Consider the following 24,882-nt stretch of genomic DNA (forward strand, 5'->3'; position numbering starts at 1 on the left):
AGTACAAAATACAAATTGCCTTGAAGATAAAATATCTGAATAGATTTCACAGTAAGCAGGAAAATACCACACAACAACAGGTTACCTGCAGGTGGTACTAAGCACTTTAAAGGGTGTGGGTGGGGATGTCAGTGGACGTAAAGGTTGACACCAAAGGGAGGATGAGACACTGATGAATTAAAATGTACAATCCTAGCTATTCCAAGTGCTGATCTTTAATACCTTCATATGGATGGGTAGGGAAAAGCTGTTTGCAAAAATATGTTACACCCTTGGTGGCCACTTTAGGCATGCACCTTAGCAGAATCTGGTGAAATCTTTCAAATACACATTTATTAGGTTTGGAAAAAGCCTTGCATCCTAGTGGCATGACATTTTTATTGAATGTTGAGGCCAGTTTAGGGCTTTGTAGTTATGAAAAATTGCATGGGAACTAGAGGCACCCAGGATAGTGAACATAATAAAATGTGATGGAAAACACTTGTTCCATTTTTAGAGTCCACCTAACAAGTGTTTTACTAGTGGGCTGTTCAATTTCACATACCCCAGTCAGTGTCTTTATTCAATCTTAATCTACAGCCAGTCTTAATTTAGTCTCAACTCATATATTAGTCACTCTCTCACTCAAGGTGACAATTGATTTGTTAATCATGCTTTCCTCTCATCCTACTTTTTATCAGAAAATTGTGGGAGCACTCTGGGAAGAGGAGTAGATTATGAGGACATACATAAAAGCAAGATGGACTATGTTAGAAGTGAGAAATAGTCAATATCAGAAGTGATTTAAATAAAAAAATTTTTAATGTTTTTTATTTATTTCTGAGGGTGGGGGGAACGGGCAGAGAGAGAGACACAGAATCAGGAGTATACTCCAGGCTCCAAGCTGTCAGTACAGAGACTGATGTGGGACTTGAACTCACGAACCATGAGATCATGACTGGAGCTGAAGTTGGATGCTCAAAGGACTGAGCCACTCAGGCGCCCCTCAAAAGTGATTTAAACAGGTGATGAATGTCATGGTACTCATCTGTCCATGTTCATGGCTAATCTGTTCACTTGAGAACAGAACGTTGCAGTAAGAGTATTGGTGATAGTTTAAAATTATGTCTTAACTCACACATGTGATGGTAGTGTGTTGATTTTTGTTTTTTTATATTTGAGGAAGTAGATAACTATATCCTTTTCATTCATAAGAATATTGAAACATTAGTAATTCTATGACCTATTATCTCCATAATCACATTTTCCTCCTCATTTTCTTAGTTCTTATTTCATTGGCAGCCCAGTTGGCTGGATCAATGGATGGAGGGAATCACTCGGTTGTGTCTGAGTTTGTGTTTCTGGGACTCACTCATTCATGGGAGATCCAGCTTCTCCTCCTGGTGTTCTCCTCTGTGCTCTATGTGGCAAGCATGACTGGGAACATCCTCATTGTGTTCTCTGTGACCGTTGATCCTCACTTACATTCCCCCATGTACTTCCTACTGGCCAATCTCTCTTTCATTGACTTGGGAGCCTGCTCTGTCACCTCACCCAAGATGATTTATGACCTTTTCAGAAAGCACAGAGTCATCTCCTTTGGAGGCTGCATCGCCCAGATCTTCTTCATCCACGTCATTGGTGGTGTGGAGATGGTGCTGCTCATCGCCATGGCCTTTGACAGATATGTTGCCATCTGCAAGCCTCTCCACTACTTGACCATCATGAGCCCACGAATGTGCATTTTGTTTCTGGCTGCTGCCTGAGCCCTTGGTGTCAGTCACTCACTGTTTCAACTAGCATTCATTGTTAATTTACCCTTCTGTGGTCCTAATGTATTGGATAGCTTTTACTGTGACCTTCCTCGGCTCCTCAGACTGGCCTGTACAGATACGTACAGATTGCAGTTCATGGTCACTGTTAACAGTGGGTTTATCTGTGTGGGTTCCTTCTTCATACTCCTCATCTCCTACATCATCATCCTGTTTTCTGTTTGGAAACATTCCTCAGGTGGTTCATCCAAGGTCGTTTCCACCCTGTCAGCTCACATCACTGTGGTCCTTTTGTTTTTCGGTCCAACCATGTTTGTCTATACATGGCCACATCCCAATTCCCAGATGGACAAATTTCTTGCCATTTTTGATGCAGTCATCACTCCTTTTCTGAATCCAGTCATCTACACGTTCAGGAATAAGGAGATGAAAGCAGCAATCAAAAGAGTATGCAGACAGCTAGTGATTTACGGGAAGATCTCATAAGTGATATATGACTTCTCACTAATCATGGGATAGCCTTTTGTTTCTATCTTTGATATTTTGGATTCAGAAAACTTGGGACATCAAATATTGATATGAGTGTTATCACAGCTGTGACATAATTCTTACATGATGAATCTATTTAATCCTTATGAAGAGTGAGCCATGGAAACAGTATATCTCGCGATCTATGGAAGTCCTATTTAGTTTATTTCAGCAATGTTATATAGTTTCTGGTGAACAGGTCTTGCATATCTTTCTTGAGATTTGTTCCTAATTATTTTAATTTTTGGTGCTGTTTTAAATGGCATTTTTGTTTAGTTTATAATTGTTTATTGCTAATTATAGAAATATAATAGATATTTTGTTTATTGAAATTGTATTTTGAAAACTTGCAAAATCGTTCACTTCCTCTTGGTTTTTTACAGAGTAAGTAGGATCTTCCTCATAGATGGTCATTTTTTCAGTGCATAAACACATTTTACTTCTTTTATTCTAGTATGGATAATTTTATTCATTTCTGTTGCCTTATTGTACTTGCCAGGTCAAATAGTGTAGTGTTGAATATACAAGTGGTTAGGGTGAACATCTTTAACTTGTTTTTATTCTTATAAGAAAAGCTTTCATTTTTTTGTTAAGTATGATGCTAGGTATAGCTTGTATTTAATACAAGCTTTTTATCAGGCTGAGGAAATTCCTTTCTATTTAGTTTTTAAAACCAGCAGTGGATGTTGGGTTATGAAACAGTGCTTTATCTAGTTTAGTATCAGGATAATGGTGGCCTTTTAGAATATATTTCCTTGTTTTAAATTTACTGAAGAAGTTTTGTAGAAATGTTGTAGTTTCTTTCTTAAATGTTTGGTAAAATTTACCAGAGAAGTAATTTTAGCCTGCAGTTTTCTCTAGGAGAAAGTTTTCAACTATAAATTCAATTCTTGGTAGTCTGTGTCTTTAGAGGAATGTGCATATTAATCTATGTTGTCATCATTATTGGAAAAGCTGTTCCTAAATATTCTCTCGTTATGGAATATCTGCAAGGGGCGCCTGGGTGGCTCAGTTGGTTGAGCATCAGATTCGTGATTTTGGCTCAGATCGTGATCTCATGGTCATGGGATCAAGTCCCGCATTGGGCTCTGTGCTGGGTGTGGAGCCTGCTTGGGATTCTGTCTCTCTCTCCCTCCCTCTCTCCCTCCCTCTCTCCCTCCCTCTCTCCCTTTTCCTCTTCCCCTCCCTCTCCTGAGCTTGCACATGCTCTTCTTTCTCTCAAAATAATAATAAGAAAAGAAATATATCTATGACTTTCAGTATATTCCTCTCTTTCATTGTCTATTGGTAGTTTGTACCTTTTAAAAAGATATTGTCAGCATTCCAGAGATTTTTCAGCTTATTTTTATTAAGGTAAAATTAATATATAACATTATATATGTTTCTGGTGTACAGTGTTATAATTTGACATCGGTATACATGACAAAGTGATTACCAACAAAAGTCTAGTTATTGTTCATTAGTATACGATTAGCCATTTCACCCCCCACCCCCCATATTCTTCCCCTTTGGTGAGCATCAATCTCTTCACTATACCTATGAGTTTGGGTTTATATTGTTTTTGTTTGTTTGTTTTACTTTTTTGTTTTTGGATTCCACAGATCAGTAAAATCATACAGTATTTGTCTCTGACTTATTTCACTTAGCATAATAGCCTTGAAGTCCATATATGTTGTTGTAAATGGCAAGATTTCATTTTTCTTTGTGGCTGAGTAGTTTTATCTTGTTTATATATACCACAGCTTTTTTATCCATTGGATAAAGTATCCATGGATACTTAAGCTGCTTCCTTATATTGTCTGTTGAAAATAGTGCTGCAGTGCACATAGTGGTACATATATCTTTTTGAATTAGTGTTTTAATATTCTTTGAATGAATTCCCAGAAGTGGTATAGCTGTATCAGATGGTAGATGTAAATTTTTTGAGGAATCTCTACTATTTTCCATGTTGGACACACCAATTTACATTTCCACCAACAGTGTATGAAGTTTCCTTTTTATCTATGTTCTCTCCAACCCTTACTTCTTGTCTTTTGCTTATAGCCATTTTAACAAGCGTGAAGTGATGTCTCATTGTGGTTTTGATTTGCACTTCTCTAATATTTAGTGATATACAAATATCTTTTCACGTGCCTTTTGGTAGTATGTATGTCTTTCTTGGAAAAGTGTCTACTTAGATCCTCTGTCCATTTAAAAAATCTGTTTGATTTATTGTTATTGAGTTGTGTGAATTCTGTACGTATTTTGGATATTAACCTGTTACTAGATATGTGATTTGCAAATATATTCTCCACTTCATTAGGTTGTCTTTTCATTTTTATGATGGTTTCCTTTGCTATGCAGAAGCTTTTTAGTTTGATGTATGCCCATTTGTTTATTTTCACTTTTGTTTCTCTTGCCTTTGGAGTCAGATTCATAAACATTGCTAAGACCAATGTCAAGCCTGACTATATTTTCTTCTAGGAATTTTGTGGTTTCAGGTCTTATGTTCAAATCTTTAACCTATTTGGAGTTGATTTTTATGTATGGTGTAAGACAGTGGTTTACTTTAATTCTTTTGCATGTGGCTGTTCAGTTTTCCTACCACCATTTATTGAAGAGACTGTCCTTTCTCCATTGTATGTTCTTGGCTCCTTTGTGATACATTAATTGTCCGTATATGTGTGGGTTTTTTTCCGGGTGCTCAATTCTGTTCCATTGATCTGTGTGTCTATTTTTATGCCAATACCATATTGTTTTGATTACTATTTTGTTTGATTGTTTTGTTTTTTGAGAGAGAGAGTGTGTGAGCAGGGGAGAGGAACAGAGGGAGAGAAAGAATCTTAAGCAGGCTCCACAATGTGGGACTTGATCCCATGACCCTGGGATCATGACCTGAGCCAAAATTAAGAGTTGGATGCTTGACCAACTGAGCCACCCCTGAGCCCCTCTTTTTGATGTAATTGGAGTTGGGGTTTATTTCTTAGTTTTTCTTTCCGATATTTTATTATTAGTGTATAGGGAACACCATAGATTTATATGTATTAATTTTGTATCCTCAAACTTTTCTGAATTTGTTTAACTGTTCCTCAAGGTTTTTGGTGGAAGCTTCAGGGTTGTTTTATATATAGTATTACATGATCTATAAATAGTAACAGTTTTATTTTTCCTTTCATAATTGAGTGGCCTTTTTTCTTTTTCTTGCATTATTGCTGTGGTTAGAACTTTCTTTTTTTTTTTTTTATTTTTTAATATATGAAATTTACTGTCAAATTGGTTTCCATACAACACCCAGTGCTCATCCCAAAAGGTGCCCTCCTCAATACCCATCACCCACCCTGCCCTCCCTCCCACCCTGCCCTCCCTCCCACCCCCCATCAACCCTCAGTTTGTTCTCAGTTTTTAACAGTCTCTAATGCTTTGGCTCTCTCCCACTCTAACCTCTTTTTTTTTTTTTTTTTCCTTCCCCTCCACCATGGGTTTCTGTTATGTTTCTCAGGATCCACATAAGAGTGAAACCATATGGTATCTGTCTTTCTCTGTATGGCTTATTTCACTTAGCATCACACTCTCCAGTTCCATCCATGTTGCTACAAAAGGCCATATTTCATTTTTTCTCATTGCCACGTAGTATTCCATTGTGTATATAAGCTGTGGTTAGAACTTTCAACACTTTGTTGAATAAAAGTGATGAGAGTGAAAAACTGAAAGTTTGTAATTTTTCAACATTGAGTGTGGTGTTAGCTGTGAGTTTGTCATGCATGACAGTTATTATGTTAAGGTGTGTTCCCTCTATACCCACTTTGTTGAGATTTTTATCAGAAATAAATGTCGAATTTTGTCATATGATTTTTTTTTCTGTATCTATTGAGATGATCTTATGATTTTTATACTTCATTTTGTTAACCTGTATCATATCGATTGATTTCTTTGGATGTTGTATCACCTTTATCTCTGGAATAATCCCCACTTGATCACTATGTATGATTCTTTTATATATTGTTGAAATTAATTTGCTTGAAGGTTTTCACAGCTATATTCATCAAGGATATCAGCGTGTAATTTTTGTTTTTTTTTATGTTTTCCTGGTGTAGTGTTGGTTCAGGGTAATGCTTGGGAAGCATTTCCTTCTCTTCAGTGTTTTGGAAGAGTTTGAGAAGGATTGGTATTAAATCTGCTTTGAATGTTTGGTAGAATTAACCAGTGAAAATGTTTGGTCTTGGACTTCTGTTTATTGAGAAGTTTTTGATTACCAGTTCATCTTGTTACTAGAAGTTGGTCTACTCACATTTTCTATTTTTTTATGATTCAGTTTTAGAAGATTATGTGTTTATAGGAATTTATCCATTCTTCTAGGTTGTCTAATTTGTTGGTGTATACTTGTTTATAGTACTTTTTTATAATCATACTCTATGGTATCTGTTGCAACCTCTTTTATTTCCGATTTCATTTATTTGAGCCCTCTATTTTTTATTGGTTAGTTTAGTTAAAGGAAAATTTTGTTTATCTTTTCAAAGAACAAGCTCTTAGTGTTATTGATCTTTTCTATTGTCATTTGAGTCTCTATTTCTGGTCTGCTCTTTATTATTTCTTTCCTTTGGGTTCTATTTTTTTCTGTTGTTTTCTGTTACCTATTTCATTAATTTCTGTTTGTATTGTTTATATTCTTCTTTATTTGTTTTTAATTTGCCTTTTCTACTTTCTAATTATTTAATTTTTTAATTCCAATTAGCTGTGTTGTTAGTTTCAGATGTATGTTATTGTGATTCAACAATTACATACGTCACCTGGTGCTCATCATAAGTGCACTGTTTAATTGCCATTACCTATTTAACCATACCCCCAACCTCCTCCCCACTGGTAACCATCAGTTCTCTATAAATAAGAGTATATTTCTTGATTTTTCCCTCTCTTTTTCTCATATGTTCATTTGTTTTGCTTCTTAAATTCCACATGAGTGAAATATGGTATTTGTTTTTTCTGACTGATTTTTTTCACCTAGCATTCTACTCTCTAGCTCCATCCATGTTGTTGCAAATGGCAAGATTTCATTCTTTTTTATGGATGAGTAATATTCCTATATATGTATATTACATCTTCTTTACCTGTTCATCAATCCATGGATACTTGGGCTGCTTCTATATCTTGGCTATTGTAAATAATGCTATTATAAACAGAGGGGTTCATGTATCACTTTCAATTGGTGTTTTTGTATTCGTTGGGTAAATACGCAGTAATGTGATTATTGGATGATAGGGTAGTTCCATTTTTAACTTTTTAAAAAAGTTTATTTGGAGAGTGGGTGCACACACATTAGTGGGGGAGGGGCATAGAGGGAGAGAGAATCCCAAGCAGATTTGTGCTCAGTGAAGAGCCCAACACATGGCTCGATCTCATGAACTGGTAGATCATGACCTACAATGAAATCAAGAGTCGGGTGCTAAACTGACTGAGCCACCCACATGCCCCTATTTTTAACTTTTTGAGGAACCTCCATATTATTTTCCAGAGTGGCTATACCAGTTTGCATTCCAACCAACAATGCATGAGTATTCCTTTTTTTCTCCAAATCCTTGCCAATACCTGTTATTTCTTGTATTATTGATTTTAGCCATTTTGACATGTGTGAGGTGATATTGTAGTTTTGCATTTCCCTGATGATAAATGATGATGAGCATCTTTTCATGTGTGTGTTGGGCATCTCTGTGTATTCTTGGAGAGATGTCTGTTCATGTCTTCTGCCCACGTTTTAACTGAATTATTTGTTTTTTGGGTACTGAGTTTGATAAGTTCTTTATATATTTTGGATACTAACCCTTTATTGGATATGTCATTTACAAATATCTTCTCCCATTCCATAGGTTTCCTTTTAGTTTTTTCGATTCATTCATTGTGCAGAAGCTTTTTATTTTGAGGTAGTCCTAATAGTTTATTTTTGCTTTTGTTTCCTTTGCCTCAGGAGACATATCCAGAAAGAAGTTGCTGTGGCTGATGTCAAAAAAGTTAATGCCTGCATTCTCTTCTAGAATTTGGTGGTTTCAGGTTTTACATTTAGGTCTTTCATAAATTTTGAATGTATTTTTGTGTCTGGTGTAAGAAAGTGGTCCAATTCCATTCTTTTGCAGGTAGCTGTTGAGTTTTAGCAACATTATTTGTTGAAGGGACTTTTTCCCATGGATATTCTTTCCTGCTTTGTTGAAGATTGATTATATAGTTGTGGGTTTCTGGGTTTTCTAGTCTGTTCTATTTATATGTATATTTTTATGCTAGTACCATAAGGTTTTGATTACTACAGCTTTGTAATATAATTTGAAGTCCAGAATTGTGATACCTCCAGCTTTGCTTTTCTTTTTCAATATTGCTTTGGCTATTCACGGTCTTTTGTGGTTCCAGACAAATTTTAGAGTTGTTTCTTCTAGTTCTGTGAAGAAGGCTATTGGTATTTTGATAGGGTCTGCAGTAAATGTGTAGATTGTATTGGATAGTATAGAGATTTTAACAATATTTGTTCTTCCAGTCCATGAGCATGGGGTGCTTTTCCATTTCTTTGTGTCTTCTTCAATTTCTTTCATAAGTTTTGTACAATTTTCAGATTATAGATCTGTCGCCCCTTTGGTTAGGTTTATTCCTAGATATGTTAATGGTTTTTGGTGTAATTGTAAATGGAATTGATTCCTTAATTTCTCCTTCTCCTGCTTCATAATGGGTATATAGAAATGCAACAGATTTCTGCACATTGATTTTTGTATCCTGAAACTTTACTGAATCCATCTGTCAGTTCTAGCAGCTTTTTGGTGGAATCTTTCAGGTTTTCTATATATAGTATACTGTCTTCTACAAATAGCGAAAGTTTTACTTCTTCCTTGCTGATTTGGATGCTTTTATTTCTTTTTGCTATCTTACTGCTATGGCTAAGACTTCCATTACTATGTTGCATAAAAGTGTTGAGTATGGGCATCCCTATTTGTTCCTGACTGTAGAGGAAGAGCTCTCAATTTTTTCCTATTTAGGATGGTATTACCTCTGAGTTTATGTATGGCCTTTGTTCTGTTGAGGTATGTTTTCCTCTAATCTATTTTGTTGAGGGATTTTTATCATGAATGGATTCTTTTTGCATCTATTGAAATGATCATAATGTTCTTCACTTTTCTTTTATTAATGTGGTGTATCATGTTGATTAATTTACAGATATTGAACCACCCTTGCAATCCAGAAATAAATCCCTCTGGACTGTGGTGAATGATTTTTTAATGTGTTGTTGGATTCAATTTGCAAGTATTTTATTGAGAATTTTGCATCTGTGTTCATCAGGGATATCTATAGGTCTCTTTTTGAGTGGTATCTTTATCTGGTTTTGGTATCAGGGTAATGCTGGCCTCATGGAATGAATTTGGAAGTTTTCCTTCCTTTTCTATTTTTTGGAACAGTTTTAGAAGAATAGGTATGAACTCTTTAAATGTTGGGTGGAATACTCTGGTTTCTCTTCAGATTGTATAAATCTTTCGCCTTTTAAATGTTGGGTGGAATTTGCTTGTGAAGCCATTGGATCCTGGACTTTTGTTTGTTGGGTTTTGTTTTTTTTTTTAAATTACTGATTCAATTTGTTTGCTGATCATTGATCTGCTCAAGTTTTCTATTTCTTCCTGTTTCAGTTTTGGTAGTTTATATGTTTTTTAGGAATTTATCCATTTCTTCTAGATTGTCCAGTTTTTGGCATATAGTTTTTCATATTATCTTATAATTATTTGTATTTCTGTGGTGTTGGTTGTTATTTTTCCTCTCTCATTTTTGATTTTATTTGAGTCCTTTTTCTTTTTGATAAGTCTGGCTAGAGGTTTATCAATTATTTTGATTTATTTTTAAGGAACCAGTTCCAGGCTTTATTGATTTGTTGTGTTTTTGTTTGTTTGTTTGCTTGTTTCTATATATTTCTGCTCTAATCTTTATTATTTCCTTCCTTCTGCTGGTTTTAGGTTTTGTTGTTCTTTTTCTAGCTACTGTATGTGCAAAATTAGGTTGTTTATTTGATATTTTTCTTGTTTCTTGAGATAGGTCTGTATTGCTCTAAACTTCCCTCTTAGAATTGCTTTGCTGTATCCCAGAGGTTTTGAATTGTAGTGTTTTCATTTTAATTATTTCCATGTGCTTTTTAATTTGTTTTTTGGTTTCCTGGTTGACCCATTCATTGTTTAGTGGCATGTTATTTACCTGCCATGTATTTGTGTTCTTTCTGGATATATTTTTTGTGGTTGACTTCTAGTTTCATAGGGATGTAGTCAGAAAAGACACATGGTATGACTTTAGTCTTCTTGAATTTCTTGAGTTTGTTTTGTGACCTAATATATGATCTATTCTGGAGATAGTTCCGTGTGCAATTGAAAAGAATGTGTATTCTGTTTTAGGATGGAATATTCTTTGTATGTTTATTAAGTCTAATTGTTCCAGTGTGTCATTCACAGCCATTGTTTCCTTGTTGACAACCTGTTTAGATGATCTGTCCCTTGTTGTATGTGGGGTGTTAAAGTCAGGACTATTATTGTATTATTTCCTTTACATTTGTTATTAACTATTTTATATATTTGGGTGCTTCCAACTTGGGTGCATAAATATTTATAATTGTTATACTTCTTATTGGAATGTCCCCTTTATTATTATACAGTGTTCTTCTTTGTCTCCTGTTACAGTTTTTGATTTAAAAGTCTTTTTTGTCTGGGCTCTCTGCTCCTCCCTGTTCAACAGAAAGCTGCTTCTTCTGGTGTAGTGCCAGCAGTGTCCCTGAGAAATGATGGAGAAGGTCAGAATAAATGGATTTGGGTGTATTAGGTGCCTAGTCACCAGGGCTGCTTTTAACTCTAGAAAAGTGGATATTGTCACCATCAATGACTCCTTTATTGACCTCCACTACATGGTCTACATGTTCCTGATGTTCTCATATGAATCCACCCTTGGCAAGTTCCATGGCACAGTCATGGCTGAGAACAGGACACTTGTCATCAATGGAAAGCTCATCTTCATTTTTCAGGAGTGAGATCCTGCCAATATCAAATGGGATGAATCTGGTGTTGAGTATGTTGTGGAGTCCACTAGGGTCATCACCACCATGGAGAAAGCTGGGTCTCATTAGAAGGGTGGGGCCCAAGGAGTCATCATCTCTGACCCTTCTGCTGATGCCTCCATGTTTGTGATGGGCGTGAACCATGAGAAGTATGATAACTCCCTCAATATTGTCAGCAATGCTTCCTGCACCACTAACTACTTGACCTCTGTGACCAAGGTCACCCATGACAAATTTGGCATCGTGGAGGGACATGCGACCACAGCCCATGCCATCATTGCCACCCAGAAGACCATGGACTGCCACTTTGGGAAGCTGTGGTGTGATGGCTGAGGGGTTGCCCTTAATATCATCCCTGCTTCTACTGACACCACCAAGGCTATAGGCAAGGTCATCCCTGAGCTGAATGGGAAGCTTTCTGGCATGGCCTTCCATGCCCCCACCCACAGCATGTCAGTCATAGATTTGACTTGCCAAATATGATGACATCAAGAAGGTTGTGAAGCAGGCATTAGAAGGCCCTTTGAAGGGCATCCTGGGCTACACTGAGTATCAACTTTAATAGTGACATGCACTCTTCCACCTTTGATGCTGGGGCTGGCATTGCTTTCAGTGACTACTTTGTCAAGCTCATTTCCTGGTATGATGATGAATTTGGCTACAGTGACTGGGTGGTAGACATTATCGTCCACATGGCCTTCAAGGAGTAAGAGCCCCCTGGACCACCAGCCCCAGCAAGAACAACAGGAAGAGAAAGGCTCTCAGATGCTGGGGAGTCTTTGCCCCAACTCATCCCTCAACACACTGAATATCTCTTGACCTCCACAGTTTCCATCCAAGAGTCCTTGAAGAAAAGGAGGGGCTTGTGGAGCTCCACCTTGCATTGTACCATCAATAAAGTATACAGTACACAGCCAAAGAAAAATCATAGAAATAAAGGGTATTTTGTCTGAAATAAGTATTGCTATTCTGGCTTTCTTTGATATCCATTTGCGTGATAGACATTTTTTTGTTCCTCTCACTTTCATTCAGTAAGTGTCTTTAGGTCTAACATGAGTCTGTTGTAGGCAGCATATAGAGGAATCTTATTTTTTAATCCATTTTGTCACCATATGTCTTCTGATTAGAACATTTAGTCCATTTATATTCAAAGTAATTATTGATCGGTATGTATCTGTTGCCATTTTGTTACTTGTTTTGTGGTTGGTTTTGAAAATTGTCTCTGATCCTTTCTTGCCTTTATCTTGTCATGTTTTGCTGATTTTCTTTAGTGATAGATTTGGATTTATTTCTCTTTATTCTTTGCATGTTTATTAGTGGTTTTGATATATGGTTATCATTAGTTTTGTATATAACTTCTGCATATAGTAGCCTATATTAAGTTGATGTCATTTAAGTTTGAATCCATTCTTCTCTCCTCTCCTCTCCATGTTTTAGGTGTATGTTATTATATTTAATACCCTTTTTTTTTGGTGAGTTTCTTGGCTGATTTTTTTACAGAAATATTCATTTTTGCTGCTGTTGTGTTTCCAACTTTTATACTGTCCCTTTTGGTTTGTCTTTTCCACTCAGTGTCCCCTTGAATATTTCTTACAGGGTTAGTTTAGTGGACATTAACTCCATCTGTTTTTGTTTGTCTGGGAAACTCTTTATATTTCCTTCTATTCTGAATGATAGCCTTGCTAGAAAGAGTGTTTTGGGATGTAAACTTTTCTCATTCAGCACGTTGAATATATCATGCCATTCCCTTCTGGCTTGGAAAGTTTCTGTTGAAAAATATCCTGCTAGTCTAATGGATTTTCCCTTGTAAATTAATGACTTCTTTTGTCTTACTGCTTTTAAGATTTTTTATCACTATATTTTGCAATTTTAATTATGTCTTGATGTCAGTTTGATTTTGTTGATTTTGATGGAAATTCTCTGTGCCTCCGGAATCTGGTTGGATATTTACTTTCTTACATTAGGAAAGTTTTCAGCTATTATTTATTCAAATTAATTTTTTGCCCTCTGTTCTCTGTCTTCTTCTGGGACTCCTATAATACAGGTGTTATTATGTTTGATGGAGTCCCTGAGTACCTAAAGTCTGTTCTTTTTTTGAATAATTCTTTTTTCTCTCTTTTGTTCAGCTTGATTACTTTCCATTACTCTCTTTTCTATGTCACTATTTCATTCCTCTGCCTCTCCCACCCTTCTGTTCATTCCATCAAGAGTGTTTCTCACTTCCATTTATGGAGCCCTTTATCTTTTCTATTTTATTCCTTATCTCTATGTTAAGGGTCTCACATGTGTCTGCCACTTTTTTCTCAAGTCCAGTGAGTATCCTTATAATCATTACTTTAAATTCTTTCTCACATATGTTACTTATATCTGTTTCATTTAGATTTCTGACCATGGCTTTGTCCTGTTCTTTCATCTGGGATAAATTTCTCTGTCTTTTCATTTTGCCTAAGTTTCTCTGCCTGTCTGTGGTTAGGATGGTCACTATGTCTCCTGTTCTTGAGAAGGTCACTATGTCTCCTGTTTATGAAGAAGAGGTCCCGTGGTGCCCTGTTGAGAGGTACCCCCTGTTCCTCAGTGCTTAGTACTTCTGAGAATGTCTCCAGTGTGTGCTGTGTGTACTCTGCAGCTTTGTTCTGGCCACTTCAGGTCTGTTGTCTGCAGAGGCTCTCTTTACTTCTTGTGTGCAGTGTGTGGTCCCTCGACTAAATGTGCCACATTTTAAGTAGGTCTCCTCTGGTCTGTTTGTGAAATGATATCTGTCCACAACACCATTAGAGCTGAGGCCATGAAAAATTCCCAAGTTGGGAGATGCAGTGTTAGTAGGGGTTTTGGCTGGTCTTCTGGAGGAGTGGCCTCCTGAGCTGAGATTAAGGCAAGTGTCACTGAGAGGGACACTTCCACTAGATTGGGTGGGTGGGGTGGGGAATGGCAGGACTTGGTGTAAGCAAGTTAGGTAGCATGTTTCAGCACTGTGCTCATTCCTGCAGGTGGTCCTGTGCTTATGCTGAGGGGTAGGAGAGGGAAATGATACTTGCCAGTTCCTTTATTTCTAGAGGGGTCTCTCTGTGAATGCTGCCTCTTTGGGATGTGCTCTGAGACAGGTGGATAACCTCCTCACTGTGTGCCCCAGGCATTCTTCATATCACTATTTCCATGCTGTATATCAGCATCTTGAATTTTCTCCTAGAAGGGTACATTGTCCTCTGAGCTCTATCCAAGCCCTACCCACTGACCTTTAAAACTCAAAGCTTTAAGCCCTGCTGGTTGCAAGAACTCATGAAATTCAGCCCCTGTGGCTTTCCAAGCTGATTGCTATGGGGATTTATTTTCCCCCTGTGCTTCCTTATGGGCTAGTCTGTCTCTTGCCCTTCTGCAGCACCCATGATCTGTTTATCTCTCAAGCCATGTCTCTGCATTTCCTACCTTGTTTGATGTGGCTTCTTCTCTACCTTGAGTTGTGGAGTTTGTTCTGCCAGTCTTCAGGTCAGTTTTTGGGCTATTTAGGATGCTTTGATAGTTATCTAGTTGTATTTGTGGCATGAGATGAGCCTAAGGTCCTCCTACTCTGCTGCCATCTTCCCTGACCCTTTTCTCCTTTCTTTAGGTAGAAACCATAGTCATTCATCTGATACCTTTCTAATATAGGTATTTAGTTCCATTAATTACCTTTTAAACACTTCCTTAACTACATATATAAATTTATATAGATCTTGTTTTCTTTTGATTCAGCTCAAAATATTTCTTAATTTTATTTGTAATTTCTTTAACAACTTAAATTTCTTTAACACACAGGTTATAATTCCCAGGGGAAAAGTTCCAGATATAATTATGTTATTGATTCTAGTTGATTCTCATTGTAATCAGTAACCTACTTTGTATGATTTGAATGCTTTTAAATCTATGGAGACTTGTCCTATGGCCCATAACACAGCCAGATCCTGTCTCACCTTATGCTGAGGACTGAACAACCTGCAGAGCCTGGTCCTTTGGGACTGCTCAGAACATAGAAAAGGTGAGGCCATTCAGTTACAGCTGGTGCTGATGCTCTTTGAGATTGTAAATGAGCACAGAACTGAGGTTTTTCTTCTAGGAAGAAAGGAAAGAAACAAAGGGGGCCCAATCCCCGGAAATTCAGAGTGCTATTTGTGGAGCCAATTTCTATCTCACTTATATCAAATGGTAAAAAATGAAAAAGCTCAGTTTTCTGGCTCCACTAGCAAAAAAGGAAAGGGGTGGATGTGCTGTTATAGCTGGAATTGTTCTGTGAGATTGGGAAAAAGCACAGAACTGATGCTTTCCTCCAGTCCTAACACATGCTATAATGGATTGGTCTCTCTCTTGCTTCACTTTGAGCACTGCTGACTAGTGAAGGTCTCTCCCAGTCAAAATCAGTCCATACAGACTGGGAGAGAAAGTGGATTCTCTAAATGAAGAAAACAAAGCAAACCTACAAGGAACATGAAGAATCATGAAATATGACACAGTCCAATGAGGACAAAAAATCTCCAGTAACCAATCCAAAAGAAATGGAGATCTGTAGATTGCCTAACAAATTCAAAACAATCATTTAATGAAGCTCATTAGGTAGAGAACAGGATAGACAACTAAATGAAATCAGGAAAGCACTGCATTAATAAAATGCAAATATTAGCATGGAAGTAGATATGAATTGAAAAAACAAAAATACTGGAGCTTAAGTATATGATAACTGAAAAAAGCATGGATGGGGTTCAAAAGTAGAATAGATCAAACAGAAGAAAGTATTAGTGACCTGTAGACAAGTCATTTGGACTTACTGAGTCAGAGGAGGAAAAAGAAAAAAAGAAGGAAAAAGAGTAAAGAAAGCTTAAGGGACTATGGGACTCCATCAAGTGAACTAATATATACATTATGGGAGCTAACCAAAGAGGAAAAGGAGGAGAAAGATGAGAGGAGTAAAGAGAGGGAGAGAGAGAGAAAGAGACAAAAAGCTTATTTAAAGAAATATTGTCTGAAAACTTCTTAAATCTAGGGAAGAAAATGGATATCCACAATCATGAGACTCAAAGTCGAATAGGTTGAAATTAAAAACATTTACAATGAGATGCATTATAACCACATTGTCAAAAGTCAAAGACAAAGAGAATTTTTAAAGCAGCAAGAAAAAAAATGACTCATTTTATACAATGGAGCCACCATATGACTGTCAGTGAATTTTTCAGCTAAAACCTTGCAGGGAAGGGGTGGTTCGTGGTGGAATATATTCAAAATGCTGAAAGAAAAAAAAATCCAAACAAGAATGCTATACCTAGCAAATCTCACCTGTAGAAATGAAGGGGAGAGAAAGGTTTCCCCAAAGCTTGAATTCATCTCCACCAGTTCTGCCTTATAAAAAATGCTATAAAGGTACTTCTTCAGACTGAAACAAAAGGGTATTAATTCATGATTTCTTGTTAGTCTTTTGGCTAAGATCAAGTGTAGGATGCTAATTCATGAGATAAAAAAGTATGGAACTCACTGGTAAAGGTAGATATATACTAAAATACAGAATATACCCATACTATAGTGGTGGTGTGTAAACTATAATGGTGGTATATAAATCACTTTCAACCCTTTCATAAAAGTAAAAAGACAAAAATAATAAAAATAAGTACAATAATTTAATGGATACACAAAAGATGTAAATTGTCAAATCACTATCATAAAATATGTATGGGATGGGTAGGGGCAACCAGAAACTATGGAAGGGGTAATGAGAAGAGTTATTGTCAATGAATACAAAGTTTCAGCTTGGGATCATGAAAAAATTCTCAAAATGGATAGTGGGGAGTGTTGTACCACAGTGTGAATGTGCTTGATGCCATTGAATTGTACACTTCAAAATGGCAGGTAAATTTATTTTTTTTGTATATTTTACCACAATAAATGTTACGTATACACCAAAAAAAGTGTAGAAGTTTTGTATGTAATCAAATTTGTTATCAGCTTAAAATGGACTATAAGATGTGTTATATAAGTCTTTTTGTAAACACAAAACCCACAGCAGATACACAAAATATAAAGAGAAAGGAATCAAAGCATAACACTACAAAAAAGCTATAAAATAATAAAGGAAGACAGTGAGTAGAAAGAAAGAAACAAAGGAAATACAAAACAGAAAAGTGGTAGTAATAAGTTCTCATCTATAGTTATTTTAAATGTAAATGGATTAAAACCTCCAATAAAAAGATATAGAATAACTGAATGTATAAAAAACATGATCCAAATAAATTCTGCCTACAAGAGACTAGTTTTAAGGACACACATAGGCTGAAATTGAAAGGATGGAGAAAGATATTTCACATTAATGATAATGAAAAGAACACAGGAATGCTTATTATTTCAGATTAAATAGACTTAAAAATTGTCAAAGGAGACAAAAATGGTCATTATATTATGGTGAAAGAGTCAATTCATTAATAGGATATAACAGTTGTAAATATATATGCACCCAACATCAGATCACCTACAAGCATAAAGGATATATTGAGAGAGATAAAGTGAGAAATATACAGCAATACAATAAAAGTCAGGGACTTCAGTACCTTCTCCTGAGCAATGTGTAGATCATTCAGTTCTAAATAATAAGAAGGCAGTGAATTTGAATAACAGTGTAGACCACAGGGATCTCACAGGTACAGAAATTCCCATACAACTGCAGCACAGTACACATTGTTCTCAAATATACACATAACTTTCTCCAGGACAGATCATATGTTAAACCCCCAAACTAGTCAACAAAATTTTTTTAAGATTTTGTTTTTAAGTAATCTCTACACCCAGTGTGGGGCTTGAATCCACAACCCTGAGACCGAAAGTTGCATGTTCCACTGCCTGAGTCAGCCAGGTGCCCCACAAGTCATTAAATTTTAATAAGATTGAAACAATTTCAAACATCTTTTTTTTTTTTTTTTTTTTAAGTTTGAGAAAGAGGGTCGGGGAGGGGCAGAGAGAGGAGAAAGAGAATCCCAAGCAAGTTCTGTGCTGTGAGCGCAGAGCCCAATGTGGGGCATGAACCGTGAGATCATGAGCTGAGTTGCAGCCAAGAGTCAGACACTTAACTGAATGAGCCACCCAGGTGCCCCTCAAGTATCCTATCTGACCACAATAGTATGAAACTATAATAACAGAAGGAAAATTTGGAAATTCACAAATCTGTGGAAATTAAGCAACACCCTAGGAAACAGCCAATGGATGAAAGAAGTAATCAAAAAGGAAGCAAAAAATTATCATAAGGAAAATAATAAATTGAGACAAAAAGAATAAGACACAAGATACCCAAACTTACGGGATGCACATAAGCAGTTCCAAGAGGAAAGTTTATAATGATAAATGTCCATGTTAAGAAAAAAGAAAGATCTCAAAATCACAACCTAAATTTGCATATTGAGGAACTAGAAAAGGAACAAACCCAGCCCAAATTAGCATAAGGAAGGAAATAATAAAGGATTAGAGTAGAAATAAATACAGAGTAGAAAAACAAAAAAACAATAGAGAAGATCAATGGAATGAAGAGCTGGTTTTTGAGGAGATAAACAAAATGGACAAAACTTTTGCTAGAGTATTAAGAAAAAAAAACACAAGTAAAATTACAAATGAAAGAGGACACAAAAAATGATACCACAAAAATACAAAGAATGACAGTGGTTCCTATCAAAAATGATATGCCCACAAATTGGATGACCTGGAAGAAATAGACAAATTTCTAGAAACGTGATCTACCAACACTGTATCAAAAAGAAATACAAAATCTGAATATACTAATAATGAGAAAGGAGATTGAATCAATAATCAAAAACTTTCCAACAACAAAATCCCAGGTTAAGATGGCTTCACTGGTTAATTCTACCAAACATTTTAAGAAAAATTAATAGTCCTTTTCAAACTATTTTAAAAAGTTGAAGACTAGTGAATACTCTGAATTTATTCTACTAGGACAGCATTACTCTGATACCAAAGCTAGACCATGACATTACAAGAAAAGAAAATTATAGGCCAATATTCCTTACGAATATACATGTAAAAACCCTCAGCAAAATGCTAGTCTACAAAATTCACCAGCACATTAAAAAATTATATACCATAATCAAGTGGGATTTATTTCTGGGATTCAAGGATGGTTCAATCTATGCATATCAATAAATGTGACATATATTACCAGAATGAAGGATAAAAATCATATGATCATCTCAATAGATACTGAAAAAGCATTTGACAAAATATCCTTTCATAATAAAGGTGATAAATTAGGCATGGAAGGAATATAACTTAATATAATAAAGGCCATATATGACAAAACCACACGTAATACAATACTCAATAATGAAAAGCTGAAAGTTTTTCCTCTAAGATCAGGAATAAGACAACGGATGCTGTCTTGCCACTTTTATTTGACATAGTTAAGCCAGGGCAATTAAACAAGAAAAACAAAGTGCATCCAAATCGGAAAAGAAAAAGTAAAACTGTCTCCATTTGCAGATGACATGATATGATATGAGAAAGCTCTAAAGACTCCACCAAAAAAAAACCATTAGAAGTAATAAATGAATTCAATAAAGTTGCAGGATACAAAATTAACATACCCAAATCACTTCCATTTTTATACACTAACAAGTATTTAAAAAAGAAATTAAACTGTTTGCAATAGCATCAAACAATATGAGGTACTCAGGAATAAATCTAACTAAGGAGAGGAAAGATCCGTCCATTGAAAACTATTAAGTCAATGATGAAAGAAACTGAAGACACAAATGAAATGGAAAGATATCACATGTTCATAGACTGGAAAAATTAATATTGTTAAAATATCTATATTCCCTAAAGTGATCTGTACACTCAATGCAATCCTACCAAAATTCCAATGGCATTTTTCACAGAAATGGAAAAAAAACCTCTGAAATTTGTGTGGAACCACAAAAGATCCTGAATAGCCAAAGCATACTTGAGCAAGGAGAACAAAGCTGGAGGCATCACATTGCCTGATTTCAAACTATATTACACATCTATAGTAATCAAAACAGTATGGTATTGGCATAAAAACAGGAAAATGGACCAACTGAATAGAGAGCCCAGAAATAAAAGCATAGATATATGGTCAACTAATCTTTGACAAAGCCACCAAGAATACACAGTAAGTAAAGGACTCTTTAATAAATGGTGTTGGAAAATTTGGGTATCACATGCAGAAGAATGAGATCCTTGTTTCACACCTTATCCCCCCCCCCAAAAAAAAAACATGCAAAATTGATTAAAGACTTAAAGCATAAACTGTGAAATTAGGACAAGTGCTAAAAGAAAAGATACGGAAAAGCTTCTTGACAGTGGTCTAGGCATGTTTTTGAAAAATTTGATACCAACAGCAAAAGCAATAAAGACAAAAATAGACAAATGGGATTGTATCAAACTAAAAAGCTTCTGCACAGTGAAGAAAGCAATCAGCAGTGTGTAGAGACAACTCATGGAATGGGGCAAAAATACTTGCAAACTATAAGTCTGACAAGGGGTTAATATCCATCCAAATATGTAAGAAACACCTACAATTCAACAGGTGGGAAATAAATAACTTGATTAAAAAATGAACAAATGTCTTAAACAGATGGTCGATATCACTAATCATCTGTGAAATGCAAATGAAAACCACAATGATGTATCACTTCACACTTATTAGAATTGCTAATACAAAAAAGGCAAAAAGACAACAAGTGTTTTTAAGAATGTAGACAAAAGGGTACTCTTGTATGTTGTTGGTAGGAATGTAAATTGCTATAGCCATCATGGAAAACAGTATGGAAGTTCTTTAAAAATTAAAAATAGAACTATAAGTATCTTGAGATAACAGCATTCCCCTGTTTATTGCAGCATTATTCACAGTAGCCAAGATATGGAAACTTGTGACGGATGAGTAGGTAACAAAAATGTGACACAAACAGAGAATGGAATATTATGACAACATGGATGAACCAGGAAGTTATTATGTTAAGTGAAATAAGCCAGACACAGAAAGACAGAAATGCTATATGATCTCACTTATATGTGGAATCTAAAACTTTGAACCAATAGAAGAAGAACCAACAGTTTCCAAGATACAGGGAATAGGAGAAATGGGCAGATGTTGGTCAAATGGAGCAAAGTTCAAGTTATTTAGGGTGAATAAGTCTTGGAGTTCTAATATACAGCAAGTTGACTGTAGTTAATGATCTTGTACTATATAAATGAAATTTACTAACAGGGTGAGTATAACTTCAGTGTTCTCTTCACACACACGCATACACATATACAAAGGTAACTGAGGTGATATGTTAATATTGATCATGGTAATCATTTCATAGTGTACATGTATATCAAAATACCATGTACTGCTTACATATGTACAATTTTATATTTCATTTAGACTTCAATTAGCTGGGAAAAGAGTAAACATAATAAATTATGAGCTAGGTAAAGGTAAGAAAATGATTATAAAAAGATGCTCAACATCATCATTAGGGAACTGTAAAATAAGACAATGTAATGCCACTACATACCTGTTAGAATGGCTAAAATCCAAAACATTTGTGACACCAAATGTTTGTGAGGGCTCCCATTCTTTGTTAGTAAGTATGCATAATGGTATGGCTGCTTTGGAAGACAGTTTGGCAGTTTCTTACGAAACTACATATACTCTTAATGTACTATCTAGCAGTCATGCTACTTGGTATTTCCCCAAATGAGTTGAAAACTTATGTCCACACAAAAACATGCGATGGCTGGTTATAGAGCTTTATTAACAATTGTCCACACCGAAAGCAAGCAATATACCCTTAAATATGTGGATGCATAAATAAACTGGTATATCCATACAATGGTGGAAAGCTCAGATTGCATCGCATTTGGTGACACTTGTTCAACTGTTCAGTCTCTACTGGAGCCTAGAAGCAAGCTAAAAGTTCTTTCTCAAAAGTATATTGAGTATCTGTAGAAGATGGTATGTGGGTGCTCCCAAAGTCTAAAGGTCTGAGGTTATGATTCACCCATAGGGAACCTCCAAAGGCAGCATTCAGTGGTCCTATATGTTATACATTCTTCGTAGTATTTGCTGGATCAGAGAGACCAAATGTCAGAGAGGCTTTCAAGATAGTCTGAAGCTGCTGTAAAGCCTTCTCTGGTTCTATGCCCTGACCAAAACTGGAAATATTTTGAGTTACTTGGTTATTAGATTGGAATATTATGCCAAAATGAGGCATATGTTACCTCCGAAATATTAAGTCACACAGAAAATTGTGCCTCTTTGTTTGTGGTAGATGCAGCAGCACAAGATACAGCAACTTGTCCACTTTGTATAAGATATCTTGGCTGTCCCCAGACCACTATACTCCTAGAAATTTTACTGCCGTGACAGCCCATGAATACTTATGAGATTTATTTTCCATTCTATGATATACATGTATATCTTACCAAGGTATCTAGAGTAGCTGCTACTTCTTGCTCTGGTCCAGTTGTCAGACTAACAATATGGTGAGCCATGGTGATGTTCTTTGGAATAGAGAAGAAATGAAGTTCCTTGCAGATTAGATTATGACATAGGACTTGGAATTCTGGTATACTCTAGCATAGGACAGTGAAGGTTTGTTTTTGGTTCTGGGTGCTGGAAGCAAACTGTTTATGATCTTTGCTAATAGGTATAGAGAAAAAAAAACTCTTTGCTACATTAATAGCTGCCTACCAGGTATCAGGACAGTTAAATGCATCTGGTAAAGAAGCTGCAATTAAATCACCACTTTTGTGAGTTGACAAAGTATTTCATTAAGATCCTTTGACTTCTGCACAGGCTCATAGGTAATTTTAATAAGGATATGTTAGGAGTCACCAGTCTTATATCTTTCAAGTCCATGATGGTGTCACTAATCCTTGAAACTGCTCCAGGAATTTGGTTTTGTGTCTAGTTTTCTCTTTTGGTATGAAGAGAGAGTAATAGTGGCTTACACTACACCACTGATACCATAATAGTTCATATCACATGTATCAGAGAACCAATGCAAATATTCTTCCATTTGCCATGTATGTCTATTCCAACTATGAATATTAGGACTCCTGAAATGACCCAAAAGGGTTAGGACCCGCTGGGCCCACTGTGAGATAGAACCAAGCAAAATTCCCTTAACTTCATCTCCAGTAGGCCCTCCTCTGACTGGTGGACCACAGTAGTATTTTAGTGTCCAGAAGTTAGCGTAAATTCAGAGTTACAGTCCAGAAATTCTCCAGAAGTCTGGTTATTTCTCCTTCCTTAATGTATAATCATTCTGGTAAATGATCCTAGCTTTAATAAAAGCAATGAGAAATATTTACAGTGTATTTTCTTTTTATCCTGTACTAGGTCCTTCTTCAAAGAGATCCAGTCTTTTTTTAATTCACAGAGTCCTGTATTTGTCAAGTGGCTAAAGTCTGGAAATTGTAGAGACAGTGTGAATCTCTGTTGCTTTTATTTGTCACATTCTTGGTGACCAGGTGACCAGATAGAAATACTTTCTGTTCATACAAATCAAATAAGACTTTTATTAGGCTACCCATCTTTTTTCAGTTATAGAGGTACTGTGATTAATTATCTAATGCCAAAGGTATTGTCAGGTCAAACTATTTTATTATTGGTTTAGTTCTGTTGCTTCTTATGGTACCACACCCATATTATGTCTGGCAGTTAAGTGCTGCCACTTGGCCACTGATACCCTAGTTACCTCATCAGCCCTATTGAATTCAGGGAGCCAAGTTTAAAGGCAGTGCTGACATTCTTGACCTACACCTTTTCCATAATGCTAGAACTTCCTTTCTGATTTTATTTCTTCTAGTCTTGATGGAGTATTCTGTGGATTTCATGGGGAACGTGGTTGGAAATGAGTGAGCAGCATAACAGTTTCCCTCAGCCTTCGAATATCTTCTACAGTAGACTAAGGAGGTTATGGCAAATCAGCTTCATTCTGTGTATCCTAACTTTGGGTCTAAGTATGATGTGAACAAAATAAAGCAAATGATTACAGTCTTTCCAACACATGGTGCTGGGAAAATTGAAGAAGCGCATGCAGAAAGGTGATATTGGACTCCTATCTTACACCATACTAAAAATTAACTCAAAGTGGGTTAAAGATTCAAATGTAAGGCTGACACTAAAAGTAGGAGAAAAAAATAGGGAAGAAGCTCCTTGATATTACTCTTTTTAGCAATTTTCTGGATATGATAGCAAAAGCACAAGCAACAAAGCAAAATTAAGTGGGACTATGTCAAACTAAAAAGCCTCATTACAGCAAAAGAAAAAAAATGAAAAGGTAACCTACACAATGGGAGAAAATATTTGCAACGTATGTATCTAATAAAGAGTTAATATCCAAAGTATATGAAGAACCCAGAACTTAATAGAAAAAAAATCTGATTAAAAAATTGGCAGAGGATTTGAATAGATATTTTTCTAAGAAGGCATACAAATGGTCATCAGGCACATAAAAAGCTGCCTAGCATTACTAATCATGAGGGAAATACTAGTCAAAACCACAATGAGATATCACCTCATTGTGATATCTCATA

General features: G+C 35.9%; 1 protein-coding gene, 1 long non-coding RNA gene and 1 pseudogene across 2 annotated transcripts in view; 2 read left to right on the forward strand and 1 right to left on the reverse strand.

Annotated features, from left to right (window-relative positions):
- Positions 1-22,840, reverse strand: part of LOC122222251 — a 49,381-nt gene extending 26,541 nt beyond the window's left edge. Inside the window, exon 1 of the long non-coding RNA XR_006203673.1 lies at positions 22,765-22,840. This is a non-coding gene — a long non-coding RNA (uncharacterized LOC122222251). The remainder of the gene's footprint in view (positions 1-22,764) is intronic.
- Positions 1,299-2,237, forward strand: LOC122222246 (olfactory receptor 4F3/4F16/4F29-like). Its single transcript, XM_042942535.1, is given in 1 exon segment — positions 1,299-2,237. A coding segment is annotated over 1 exon segment (939 nt).
- LOC122222245 lies at positions 11,044-12,023 on the forward strand (annotated as a pseudogene).
- Positions 22,841-24,882: the final 2,042 nt, after the last annotated feature.

The sequence above is a fragment of the Panthera leo genome, chromosome B3, assembly GCF_018350215.1.
Source record: "Panthera leo isolate Ple1 chromosome B3, P.leo_Ple1_pat1.1, whole genome shotgun sequence".
Classification (NCBI taxonomy): Eukaryota; Metazoa; Chordata; class Mammalia; order Carnivora; family Felidae; genus Panthera; species Panthera leo.